The sequence below is a fragment of the Adiantum capillus-veneris genome, chromosome 14 (assembly GCF_014529385.1).
Source record: "Adiantum capillus-veneris isolate H3 chromosome 14, ASM1452938v2, whole genome shotgun sequence".
In the NCBI taxonomy this organism is placed as follows: domain Eukaryota; kingdom Viridiplantae; phylum Streptophyta; class Polypodiopsida; order Polypodiales; family Pteridaceae; genus Adiantum; species Adiantum capillus-veneris.
This window is the reverse complement of record NC_140944.1, coordinates 60,814,543-60,828,813: the sequence shown is the minus strand read 5'-3', so window position 1 is coordinate 60,828,813 and position 14,271 is coordinate 60,814,543. Positions and strand designations below refer to the sequence as shown.

General features: G+C 43.1%; 1 protein-coding gene and 1 pseudogene across 1 annotated transcript; one reads left to right on the top strand and one right to left on the bottom strand.

The window, feature by feature from the left end:
* Positions 1–370: 370 nt before the first annotated feature.
* On the top strand, positions 371–1,789 carry LOC147442471 (uncharacterized). The gene is made up of 2 exons (XM_086528623.1): positions 371–1,571; positions 1,655–1,789. The coding sequence occupies exons 1-2, from the start codon at positions 520–522 to the stop codon at positions 1,671–1,673; spliced, it is 1,071 nt and encodes a 356-aa protein (XP_086384749.1). The 5' UTR covers positions 371–519; the 3' UTR covers positions 1,674–1,789.
* Positions 1,790–2,613: 824 nt separating this feature from the next.
* On the bottom strand, positions 2,614–3,444 carry LOC147442470 (ferredoxin, root R-B1 pseudogene; annotated as a pseudogene).
* Between the last annotated feature and the right edge of the window lie 10,827 nt (positions 3,445–14,271).

Below are 14,271 nucleotides of genomic sequence, written 5' to 3'. Positions count from 1 at the left end.
CTATCACCTCACTTCACTGTTTGGGCTTAGCATGGTCTGAAAAAGGAGCTTTAGCATGCAAATTGCTCTAATCCACATGGCTTTAAGCTTAGTCGACACCCAAGGAATTCTTCATTGTCTAGCTCAATGGCATGCCTTGAAAATAGCCATGTGGCCATTGCTACTTCCTTTAAAGGATGGTAGATGGCAGGCCTTGAGATAATATCTCTCTCTCTCTCTCTCTCTCTCTCTCTCTCACACACACAGGATTTTCCACAAAGCGATTAGTAAAAGGATGGGCGCATTAAGATAGTGGCCACGATGACTTTTGAGGACTCCCTTGCTAACCATCTACGCCTATAAAAATGGAAGACATGAACTTCCCTTCGCAGCATATCCTCCATATCTGCTAGCACACACAAAACAACGAGATGGGGAACCTCGCTCTCTTTTTGATGCTTGGTCTCATGATTTGTGCTTGCACTGATGCTATTCGGCAAGAGCCCACAGATGTGAAACCCGAAGAAACCGAAGGCAGCTATGGACACGGTGGGCATGGCGGACACGGTGGTCATGGTGGTGGATGGAATGCCCAAGACAATGTCGGGCTTGAAGCAACAGAAGGTGGTTATGGGCATGGCAGCCATGGTGGACATGGCGGTGGATGGAATGCCCAAGACAATGTCGGGCTTGAAGCAACAGAAGGTGGTTATGGGCATGGCGGCCATGGTGGACATGGCGGTGGATGGAATGCCCAAGACAATGTTGGGCTTGAAGCGACGGAAGGTGGCTATGGCCATGGCGGGCATGGTGGACATGGTGGTCATGGTGGTGGATGGAATGCCCAAGACAATGTCAGGCTTGAAGCAACAGATGGTGGCTATGGCCATGGCGGTCATGGTGGCCATGGTGGACATGGTGGTGGATGGAATGCCCAAGACTATGTTGGGCTTGAAGCGATGGAAGGTAGCTATGGCCATGGCGGGCACGGTGGGCATGGTGGTCATGGTGGTGGATGGAATGCCCAAGACAATGTCGGGCTTGAAGCAACAGAAGGTGGTTATGGTCATGGCGGGCACGGTGGACATGGTGGTCATGGTGGTGGATGGAATGCCCAAGACAATGTCAGGCTTGAAGCAACGGAAGGTGGCTATGGCCATGGTGGTCATGGCGGGCACGGTGGACATGGTGGTGGATGGAATGCCCAAGACAATGCCGGGCTTGAAGCAACAGAAGGTGGTTATGGTCATGGCGGGCACGGTGGACATGGTGGTCATGGTGGTGGATGGAATGCCCAAGACAATGTCGGGCTTGAAGCAACGGAAGGTGGCTATGGCCATGGTGGTCATGGCGGGCACGGTGGACATGGTGGTGGATGGAATGCCCAAGACAATGTCGGGCTTGAAGCAGCAGAAAGTGGTTATGGCCATGGCGGTCATGGTGGACATGGTGGCCATGGTGGTGGTTGGAATGCCCAAGACAATGTTGAGCCTGAAGCAACGAACGGCGGCTATGGACACGGTGGGCATGGCGGACATGGTGGACACGGTGGTGGATGGAGCAACCAACAGGACACCTTGCCACATTGAAAGGTAAGCATTTCAAGCTCTCGAATGCCTGATATGATTTAAAAGAATTTTCACATGCTGATTTCTCAGCTTGTTTTGCTTTCTAGCTTGCTCTACACCCAATGAAGTGGCTATGGACGCCAGCACTGCAACAGTGGCGCAAGAAATGCTTCATATTGTACAAAGCAGAAACCTTGCCAATAAGAAATAAATGAGATACTATTCAGGTCTTTCGAAGAAAATGACTGATGTGCAAACTCCATCCTCTCTTGATTCTATATGCTTTCAACATTCAATTGTTAGAGCACAATGTGTGAGCAGAGAGAGAGAGAGAGAGAGAGAGAGAGAGAGAGAGAGTTTTTAACATACCTCAAAGATCTCTCCAACAAGTGTTGAACTCAGGACCTGTTATTCAAAAGGAAATTGAGATAACCAATTCTAATTTCCTCTGTCTTCAAACACACACACACACACACACACCCATGAGAAGACACGTTTTTAACGTCATAGGAACAATCCCAAGATACCTCAATGATCTATCCAACAAATGCTGAGAGAGAGAGAGAGAGAGAGAGATCGAATGGCATTGTCCATTGATAAGGCAGCGGTCATGCGATGCATACTTATCAGTTACTTTTTGAAATGACTGAGCCTCATGCATGGTCACCCGTGCACCATATATTTGTCATATATACAGTTATACAAGGCCTTTCATAACTATGCCAATGCCGATTTTGGCATAGTTGCATTAGTAACAACTATGCTCCGTGCGACCACATCCTTGCTATCCACATCTCTGCAATGACAAATTGTGACATGCAAAATTACAGTTATGAAAGACATAATCAACGATTTCTGGTACCACGATGATTCAAAAAATGGCTCTAAAACATGAATCCCTGGTTTAACATAGTGTTCTAATCTTTGAAGAATTTTCAGTTATGATCAATTATTGCTTGGACAAAGGCACACACCGTTATCCGTTGCACCAACAAAAATTAGAGCGCGGCACAGAGAAACAAAAGACAAATTTCAAAACATTGTAGGATCATCTTGACAAAAAGAGTAAGCCAACCAAATGTGTGAGGTACCTTGCTTGTTTATAAATTCTGCAAATGTATACATAATCTCTGATGTTCTACCAAAAAACAAGAATCGTGAGCACCTTGAGAAGCATTCATCAAGATGCCCTTGTAGATGTAGCCTTCAGAAGCTCTCAGCAAAAGCATGCCGCTAGTAAGGACGCTCTCAGTCTTGCTTGATACTCCATTCACTAGCAGAGGCGATGAATATGCAACCATTTTGTATCACAGGCTTGTCATTCCGCATGTAAACATGATGCCCTCTCAATCATAAGCAACAGAGATGCGCAATTCTCTCTTCAATTGTCTCATTACCAGAAAAACGCTTTACTTTACCTCCCCCTCCAAATGGGTCTTCAACACAACATCAGTAAGGGGATAGGCGACGCAGGTGAGCACGTACCCGGCTTTGATCTGCGCATCACTGAGAAAGGAGCCATCTGATTGGTCCACCTCACCCTCAAGAAGCTTGGCACAACATGCACAGCAGGCCCCGGAGCGGCAAGACGAAGGGAGATCCACGCCCTTCTCCTCTGCAGTGTCAAGAATGTAGTCATCATCAGGGGCATCAAAGCTCTGCTCTATTCCGTCTGGCATTAGCAGCTTCACCTTGTAAGAAGCCATGGCTACTACAGACCTCTGCAAGCTCAAGCTCAAGCTCGTCCCTCTGCTGCTGGAAGTTCCCGTCAGCCATGGCGGCGAGACGCGTGTTGGTAAAGTAACAAAGTTGCTTACACTGTTCTCGCAAATGGGTTTTCCACAGAGTTGGGCAAACGGCAAACACGCCATGGCTCCCTGCTTGGGAGTGTTTGAACTTCTTGGAGTCTTGCGTTTATACCCCCTGCAGATAATGTGTCAAAAAAAAAAAAAAAGTCCCTGCCCAAACAACTCAGGGCGTGGTCACGCGCAGCATAGTTTTTTGCTCAAATAACTGAGCCCAACTAAGCCTGAATAAAATTTATTGCATAGTTTCCCAACGCAACGGGCGCAAGCAGGTGAAAACAGAGCGTTCTACCTGCTGTTGCTGATTGTGGAAGAGAGATTCAAAAACCTGCAACACAGGGTGAGCCATGTAGGCCTGCAATGTCGAAGCAACTCGCTTTTTTCCTCGACATCTAAAGCTGAAGCAAGGTTACCATTGCAACTATCATGATTTTTGCATAGGTGAAAATTCGTGTGCATGGCTCTACTGTGCCTGCAAGATTCATGCGCGTGACCATGATTGAGGCATAGTTATCTACAAAAAACCAATAAATATGCCTTGCGTGACCACTGCCTTAGGCAGGGGCGACCTTCTATAATGGAGAGCATCCATTGGTTAGCAAAAGGCTTAAGAGCTTCCGGACCCACCATCCTTGCAGGTGGCACCAACCCCTCGAACGCTCACACTCCTTTTAGTGGTTAGGTAGAAACCTCATCTGTGTGAATTTCGTCCTCAAACCCAAGACTATGCAGCCGTGAGATTGGACCACTATGTGAAGCTTATTGGACATTGCAGCTATCAGGCCTTGCACAGTATGAACTTCGAAAGCAAAGATTCTTCATACACCATGTCCAATGTTGCGCAGTCTAAACAAGGCCTTATATGAATGATGTAACAATTAAATGAACATGTCTTCACTTTGGTAGCACAATGCACAAAGTCCTTAAGTTCCTGAATTGTGTTGTGAGGGGAGTTGGCCAATAGTTAAGACGAGAGGCTTTAAGCATGTCCGCTATGGTTCAACCCCTGCGACATGCAAGTGTGGGTATGTGGCACAATCCCACAAAATTAGTTGATACAAAGCATCAGATTGCACCCAAAAAAAAAGTTCCTTTTGTGTGTGTGTGTGTGTGTGTGTGCGCGCGCATGCGCACGTGTATGAGAGTGAGAGAGAGAAAAAGAGAGTAAGAACACGAAAATCAAAACAACCTTTTCATCACCCAAGTGTGGCAGTTCCCTCTTGAGTTCAAGAATTGTACGATAGATCTTTGAGGTCTCCTGGAATTCGTCTAGCGGCGTTAAAACTACTCTTCTTCTCTTCTCTCTCTCTCTCTCTCTCTCTCTCTCTCTCTCTCTCTCTCTCTCTCTCTCAGCATCCACTTGGCTGCATGCTATAGATGCGCTCAATTACAAGTTACCTAGCGGTTATGTGGGACGGGTGTCTAACCTCACTCCTATCTTATTGCAGACATAGCGAGAACCACAAATATAATTGTCAATCCATGGAATGAAGCTAACTTGACTACTCCATAGAGGCTACAAGAGGTTTTCAATCTCTTGGAAAACAACAGACAACTCGCATCTAACTCAAGCTACACTCAAATGACAGAAATCACCAAAAGCTAGTCGTTAATCAGCAAACAAATCATAATTGTTACAGATTCAAACGACATCCAAACGTTACGAAACTTCTAGGACATATTTATGAAACCTAAAGACACATGCTTATGATCTTAAATCTCACTTTAGGTCAAGTGCAAAAATCACGATTATTAACAGCAATGAGTTTTTGACCTAGTCCTTTTCGACCTAGAATGCATCTAAATGTTTAGCAATGATGCCCCAATACCTGCCTATACTTATTTTATGATTTTATAGCTTAAATTTCTACTTTTGATTGGATTAGGCCGCGGGTCGGCGACGCCAAAAGTTACGGATTACCATGAAATGCTTACTTCAACGCATAGAGCTCTTACATACGGTTGCAACGCAACAAACGACACTGCAATGTGACCACCTGGAAGGGAGTAGAAAGGGCGAGAAGAGGATAAGTGAGCACCATTAGCGCAAGCTGTGTTCTATTATCCAAAAGCTTTATTAAAACTTTACAAAGTTGGCTATTATACCTTAGCCAAGGTTTAAAATGTGTCATAAAATCTAATATATGACCAACCCAAATGATTTTCTCATATTAAACTGATCATTTAATGTTGGAGAATAAACGGGAACAAGGGTTAAGATATAGATGTGCTAATAAATCTATTTAAGCACGGGGCCAATGGTAAAGGGGCCCAAATGAGAAAAGGTCTATCAAAGAGAAAGGTTAAGCAATGGAGCAAAAGACCTTAGGGTTGTCTTCATTAAAGCCTCCAAAGGTAAGTGTTAAAAGCTTTAAGACATAGTCTTTAAAATTTTACTCTTTAGTCACTAAAGTCCAAGCAGGCAAGGGGGCAGCTTGCTTAAGCTAGGGTTGTGCTTAAGCAGGGGGGCTGCTTGCTTACCAAGTTCAAAGTACTTGCTACTAAAGAGGGGGCGAGCCCTACAAAGGGGGGAGGTAGATAGTAAGTGAGCACCTCACCAAGGACCCATACCCTTATGAAAGGAAAGGGGCCACTTGTCAAGTGTAGAGACACACTACTCAAGCAAGTAGGGGTTGTGCTTAAGCAGGGGCTGTGCTTAAGCAAGGGGGGTGCTCGCTTAGCCTCACAAAGGGAAAGAAGGACACTTGTCAAGAGGCTACACACCTTGCCCCAAAGGGAGCCCAGCTCTCATTGGCTAGAGGGCTACATGGCCCAATCAGCTTCAAAGGAACCCTAGGAAAGGGGGTCGACCTAGGTAGCTCTCTCTCTCTCTCTCATTTGAGCCTCCCACGAGCTCTCTCTCCTTCATTCTTCCCTTCACACACTCTTGTGAAGCAAGGATTCCATCTCCTTCTGCAAGCCTGAGAAGTTGAGTGCCTACTACCACAAGCTCTTGGCTATGGATGCAAATCCACACAAGAGAATGCTTATGCTTGCTTATCAATCTCTCTAATCTCCATTAACTCTATGCTAAGTTATGCTACAAGAGCTATGAGTGATTATGTGCAAGGGGTTATTTCTTTCTAGTAGAGCTACTTCTACTTCTCTCTTCTTCCTCACTCCCTACTAGCTCTCCTCACCTTTCATGGTGTTTGAGGTCTTGGGATTGAGGCTGGGCATTTTCCAAGTATCTATAATACAAATGCCTATTGGAGGGGGGACCGGCTCCAACTAATCCGGTCCTCTATTGGTGTCAATTTCTCTAAACTCTCACTCTCTTTTACAAGTATTGATCATGCCATGTTAATGAAGTAATGTGTTAAGTGTTGCTCTCTCTATCCAAGCACTTTCTTTCTCACTATACATCTACACACTAAAGAATACTCAAGGAAATGCTCAATATGTTATTTACTTTCCGCTCCAACTCAAGTTAAAAGGCTAATTCCATTACATTGGTATCAAAGCATTTGGTTTCTCTTTTCTTGCTTAAGAAGAGAGGTCCTTAAGTAGCCTATAAATGGTTGATGTTGTTAATTATATTAGGGTAAGTGGAACTGGGATCTATTATCGGTTTTGTTGAGCCCGCTGTGTGGGGGATGGTGCACACCTCGGGAGCTTTGGACTTAATAATGGAGTCTTTTTAGACTTGCCTACGGCTTTACCATTATTGAGCCATAAGAAGTCCGAAAGGAGCTAGCCCTTGGCAACTCTGCTATGTTAGACCTACTCCTCTATTCTCTATAATTAACCAGTTCGAGCCGTGGGTGTAGATACTTAAGAGCCGATTTTCAAAGGCTAAGAGGAGTGGTAACTAAGGTTTTGAATTGCCAAAGCATACACCACGTACATACATAAATTTTGTTAACATGGCTGACAATAATCAAAAGAGTAGAATGAAAATTGATAGCTTTGATTTTGCACATGAAGGTGCTAATGATGATGCTCCCATGTTTGTGAATTGTCTCGTCACTAGGTTACAACAAGCTATGGGCAACCCTGCTTTGCAAGCTGAAGTTACTCAACAACTTCGTGCTTATGGAATTTCCCTTCCTCTCCAAGAGGAGAGAGAGCTTAGGAGGCCTCTTGAAGAGACCCCCAAAAGAAGACTCTCTCCCATTCGAGAGGACGAATCCAAAGAGCAAGAAAGCAATGAAAGTTTAAGTTCCTCTGAAGATGTGGCTCCACGAAGACGGCGGTTTAGACAATCGCCCTCTCCTCCCAAGAGGAAAAGATCAACACATAGTCCTTCTCATCATCACTCTGAAAGGCAAGAGAGGAAACAAAGGAAGAAAAGGGTTAGGAAGAGGTCACCCTCTTCTCCTTCTTCTTCACCTTCCTCCTCTTCTAACAAAATTTATGGTTATTCTCCTAGAGAATACAAGAGGGGAGGACATCGCAAATCATTTCCTCCATGGCGAAGGTCACAAAAGCTAAATAAGTTCAAGGAGGGAGGAAAGAGTATCTCTTTTCTCACCTATGATGGCACCTTCGGTGCTACCGACAAAGTGTTGGCCTTCATCCAGCAATTTGATGCGGCCTTTGGAGATGAGGGCTTCACAGAGTCCTCCAAGCTACGCCATGTAGCTATGCACTTCCAAAAATCAGCTCGTCAATGGTGGGCTAGCCTTCGTGGCAATGGTGAAGCCCCAAAGACATGGAAAACTCTACGAGTTTCCATCATGAAGCAATTCCTTGCAAGCGATGCAAAGGACAAAGTGCTTACCGAATGGCGCAGCTTGAAGCTCCTCTCCCATGATTCTATCCACAAATATGTAGACAAAGTTTTGGGATTTACATCTCAAGGCTACTGTCTTTCAAAAGATAGACTTTGCCGAGTAAAGGCAGCAATTTTGTGCAGGATTACCTGAAGAGATGGCCGAATACATCAACTCTCAACGGCCTAGTACTATTAGTGAAGTAATCCATCACACCATGGTTGCTTCACGCATCAATTTCCATCAAGGGGCTAGACATAATGTCAAGCCCATGCAGAACAAAGACAAAAATGATGCAAAGGGGAAAACCAATGTTCAAAATACTTCCCAAGTCAATTCCAACAACAACAACAATCGGTCCAAGGAGAAGGGAGTTTACAAAGGTAAAGACAAACTCTCTCCTGAAGAGCTTGAAGCTTTTCGCAAGGACCATAAGTGTTTCAAGTGTGGGGAGCAAGGACATGGCTATCGCTCTTGCCCCAAGAAGAATACTCGCAATGAGACTCCTAGGGCTTCCACCATCGAAGCTCCAAAAGAGGATGCTCATTGCAAAGGATCATCACTTTCCTATGCTTGGGGAAAGGTAAGAGAGCATGATGCCTTTATCTTGTTTGACCCTGGCTCTACTCTCAACTTCATATCAATGGAGTTGGCCACCAAGTTGGGCATTCAAGCTTTTGAGATGAGAGATATAGCAGTGGCTGATGCAGCTTTCAAGGGACAACAAGCCTCCGTTACTCCCTTGATTGGGAAGTTGAGGCTTCATGTCCAAAGCTATGTCGACAAAGAAGATTTCTTCATCTCTCCTCTCCAACATGAGGATGTTATCCTAGGGGCACCATGGTTTGATCGCATGGCTGCCAACATGAAGTTCCCTGAAAGGAAAATCTACTTCACCTACAGGGGAAAGAACATGTATATAGATGCTAGTGAGCGTGGTCGCACTATTCCACTTGTAAATCCTCTTGCTTTTGATAAGTCAATGAAGAGCTCAGTTTCTGCGTACATGATTTTTGTCAAAGAGTCTCTAAAAGATACTAATGTTTCATCAAATGTAAATGGTAGGAATCAAGAAGAGTTAGACTTGTCTAATTTTCTAAAAGGATTCCAAGATATGTTCATCGATGATATCCCTATGGACTTACCTCCAAAACGAGGGGATGATGATCATCGCATTGAGCTCCTTCCTGGAAGCTCACCACCTAACAAGCCTCCTTATCGAGTCTCACAAGCTCAACAAGAGGAGATCATGAGGCAAGTACAAGAGCTGGTAGACAAAGGGATGGTGAGGCCTAGTTCCTCTCCCTTTTGTTCTCCAGTCCTTTTAGTACAAAAGAAAGATGGTACATACCGTATGTGTGTGGACTATCGAGCACCAAACCATATCACTATCAAAAACAGATTTTCCGTACCTCGGGTAGAAGATCTGTTTGATAAGCTACAAGGCTCTACCTACTATAGTAGGATTGACCTTAAGAGTGGCTATCATCAAATAAGGATAGTGGATGAAGATATCTTAAAGACCGCGTTTCGCACAACGTTTGGTCTTTATGAATATCTAGTCATGCCTTTTGGCTTGACTAATGCACCAGCTACGTTCAATCGTTTGATGGAGAAAATTTTTAGACCATATCGCAAATTCACTGGAGTGTTCTTTGATGATATCATCATCTACTCCAAGTCTTTGGAGGAACATAAGCAACATCTCCAAGTGATTTTTCAAGCATTGAGGGAGAACAAGCTTTTTCTCAACCAAAAGAAAAGCGAATTCTTCCTTCAAGAGATTCAATACCTAGGTCATATCATCTCCAAAGATGGTATCCAAATGGATCCATCAAAGCCTAGAGGTAATAAAAGCATGGCCTAACCCAAGAAATCTACATGAGCTAAGAATCTTTGTTGGTATGTGTGCATACTATAGATGCTTCATAGCAAAATTCTCTCAAGTAGCAGGACCACTACACGACTTAACTAAGAAGAACGTTAAGTTTGTATGGACTGCTAAGGAGCAAAATGCTTTTGAAAATCTCAAAGAGAAGCTTACTTCCCAACCAGTCCTCGTGCTTCCGGATCTTTCAAAGCCATTTGAGGTCCAATGTGATGCTTGTGGTGATTGCTTGGAGCTGTTTTGCTTCAAGAAGGGCATGCCATAGCATATGAGAGACGAAGGCTCAATATTGATGAACGAGTCTTGGGCATTTATGAGAAAGAGCTTTTAGCTGTTCTACATGCTCTAGACACATGGAGGCACTACCTATTGGGGACTCCATGTATCCTACGAACCGACCACCAAAGTCTCAAGTATTTCATGACGCAAACCAAGCTTACCGACAAGCAAATGAGCTGGGCAAATTTTCTTTCGCAATTTAATTTCCATATTGCTCACAAAGCTAGTAAACACAATCAAGTGGCCGATGCACTTTCACGATGACCCAAAGTTAATGCCGTGTCTATAGCTACTCACAATGATCTATCCACTATGATAGATGAGTATGCTATTGACACTGACTTTAGAGACATAATGTCAACCCTTGCTTTGGGGAAGAAAGAGGAACCATTCACCTTGCAGGATGGTTATCTTCTCCACGGCAATAGGCTATGTGTTACCCATTCCCTTCGAGAGAAAGTTATGTATGAATCCCATGCTCCTCCATACGCGGAGCATAGAGGTATTCAACCTACTCTCCGAGGAGTAGAGACGTACTTCTATTGCCCTACCATGAAAGTGGACATACAAGAGTATGTTTCAAAATGTGTAGTATGTCAAAAGACCAAGTATGATAGAGGAAAGCAACCTGGATTACTCCAGCCATTGCCTATTCCAAATTCACCATGGGAGAGTATATCCATGGATTTCATCTTTGGATTACCCAAGTCTATCCATGGGAATACAGGAATATGGACAATAGTTGACAGGTTTAGCAAGCAAGCACATTTTATTCATGTCAAAAAGACTATTAAGGCACATCAAATGGCAACTCTCTTCATATCCCAGATTTTCAAGCACCATGGATTACCCACATCCATCGTGTCAAATACAGATCCTAGAATGACCAGTAATTTCTTGAAAGGTCTCTTTGAAAATCTAGGAACAAGATTGAATTTCTCTTCGGCCTATCACCCACAAACGGATGGCCAAAGTGAGATAGCCAATCTTACGATACTCGATCTACTAAAGATTTATGTTACAGAAGTAGATCAACGCTCACAATGGGAAAAGTACTTACCTCTTGTAGAGTATGCCTACAATAATATTGTACATACTTCTACGGGAAAAGCACCTTTTGAGATCATTGAGGGAAGACATAAAAGTCCCTTGCTACTCAAAGTACATGGAAAGATCTTCGCCGCCGATGAGTATAGCCGTTGAGCGGCGGAAGTGAAAAATAGACCCGGTGGCCTCTACACCAAGACTATGCACAATGGCCTCATCATGGGGAATACGCAATAGGGCACCACCTAGCAAGATATGCGGCTAGGATGCATACATATACACAATGAAACATGCCATGGAAAAAAATTTCAAGATCCATGTCCAAATGTGGAATGGGGTAGTCAGAGAATAAGGAAAGAGGAGTGGTGAGTGAGTGAGAATGGGCTCGCTACTCGTGCATGTAGTAAGGAAGATAACGAGGTCAGGGATACATGCAAGTATGCTCACTTCTCATACAAGAGGTGGCGAATCCGCACACCTCAAGATGGAAGTAGCAAGATGATAGGAATATGAGAGGGAGAGAGAGTGTGTGTGTATGGTGGCGAATCCGCACACCTTAACATAAGCAGAAAAGAAAAAATGGCAAGGAACAAGCATATACCATACTCACAATGAGATGTATCCAAAGCGACACAAAGTATGGCACCAAGATGGAGTGTGTTGATTGCTTGCAAAAGATGAATACAATATGTAGTGTATGGCAGGAAAATGAGAAGGGAACAAGATCGTAGGAGGCATAATGGAGAGATGGGAGTTGATGGCGAGGAATATCATGAGTGTGTCCACCCTTCTTCTTCTTGAAATTGTGCCTTCAACCCTTAATTACAAGTGGTTTGGAGGTGTGGTGCTCATCTTTTGTGCATGGTGATGGTGATGATGATGGTGTTGTCATTATGTGATTAGGGTTCATGCTACAAGCATGTAGCACAAGAGTGTGTATGGATAGGTGTGTGTGTGTGTGTGTGCGTGTGTGTGTGTGTGTCCCAAGTGAGCTCTCATGGCCTCCTTATATAGGGAAGGAGGAGAGGATTTAGCAATATTTCTAATTGAAGTGAGTGTCCCACTCTGGTGACTAGGAAAATGGGGTGCATGTGACTGTGGCTCCCATCTTGTCTCCTCATTATTTAAAATACCAGAGTCAATAGAGAGAGAAGAAGAGAGAATGTGGGTAGGATGTAGAGGATAGGAAATATTTACAATAGTCTAGCTTTGGCTAGACATAAGCTTATTAGGGAGAAAAGAGAGAGGTAAGAAATTTACAAGAGAGGTTGTCGAAGGTGGATAGTTGTTGATGAGGATGGATCCTCCAAAAATGGTGATAGAATCACTCTAGACTTACCAAGACCTCATTAAAAGAGACTTGTCTCTTGTAATCATACTTGAAGACTTGTAGAACCATAGCCATTCTAGAGGGAAGAAAATTGGGGATGGCATGTGTCACCATTACACGAGAAAATTGGGGTCCACTACAAAAATCATAGCTCCACGTTCATAACTCCAAAAATTCTGAAAAAAATTGAGCTAAAAGTTGAGATCACGAGCTACATCTTTCATGTTGAACGCTCCTTCAGATTCGGGGTTCTTCTCTACTTAAAAAATTCAGCCAAATAATGTATTATTTGTGGTTGCAAAGGTCTTTTGGTGGTCCCCTTTGAGTGGACTTCCCTCTTGCCTTCAAGTGTAAGCTCCTTCATGTGTATGAAAACATGACCTAGAGTTTTGAAAATATTGGCAATCATCTAGATGGAGGTATTATTGAAATTTGAAAGTGGGGTTGAGGTTTGAAAATGAAAACTAGTGAATAAAGTATTTGGTAGGGTGGAATAATATATATACATGAAAAATATATTAGAAAATACTAAAATATATAATGTAATTTAGAATATATATATTTAATATTTAAGGTCAAAAGAGAGATCAACAAAGAAAGCTTACTTATTTATGCTACATCGTGATTGATTAGCATAAGTCTTATTTATTTAATAAAGGCTAAAACTTTTGTGAAAAAGAGAAGAAAAATCAAAAGTAACTTATGTAATAGGAAATATTTTGGTAAAAGGGCAAAGATATATGGGGGGGTTCCCATGCATGGAAAAGCTTGCCTCACCATGACTTACAAGAATCTTTTCAAAAGATTAAAGAGGCTATATCCATCTCTCAACAAAGGCAAAAAGTTGTTGCTAATGAGCATAGAAGAGCCTTAATGTTCAAAGAAAATGATTGGGTCTTACTCAAGTTTCCTAAGGCTCGATTAAGGCAAACGACGGGCAAAAATCCTACGGGCCATCAAAAGTATTATGCTAAACTAGCAAAAAGATACTATGGTCCTTTCCAAATTTTGAAGCCCATCAATGAGACGGCTTATCAACTCAAATTGCCCAACCATTGGCTCATACACAATGCCTTTCATGTAAGCCTACTTAAGCCCTACAAAGGAGAGCCACCAACTAAACCAATTATTGAAGACCCTCCCGAAGTTGAAGACCAAGAAAAGGTGCTACAACCCGAAGCAGTCCTTCGGCATGAAGATAAGGTACTACGACATGGTAATATTATCCGATGGTATCTTATTAAGTTCAAAAATTATCCTTTTGAAGATGCTAGATGGATGCAAGGAATACAGCTTAAGGATAGTATGAACCTTGTCAATGCTTACAATGCTACATTAGAGTAAGGAAATGTACAAATTTCTTTTAAATGACTCATGTTTTTGTCTTATAAGACTAGTCCTCTTTTTAATTGTGCACAAAATTAACTAGTATGCATGCTTAGAATCATGTTTGTGATGACGACGTCTCTCAAACACCAAGTAGAATTTGTCACTCTACATTGGGAGAATGAAATGGACTAAAGAGCAGACATGTTTGCGGCAGCTATGTCTCCCAAGCACCAAATGGATTAGTCATCCATCTTGGAAAGATGTCGTAGGTTAAAAAGGGATCCTCTACCCGCTAAGTAAAATTGACTAATGACTAAGGCTTTATCTCTTC

Coding starts and splice junctions, on each gene's coding strand:
- LOC147442471 (XM_086528623.1), top strand. CDS start 520: ATGGACACGGTGGGCATGGCGGACACGGTGGTCATGGTGGTGGATGGA.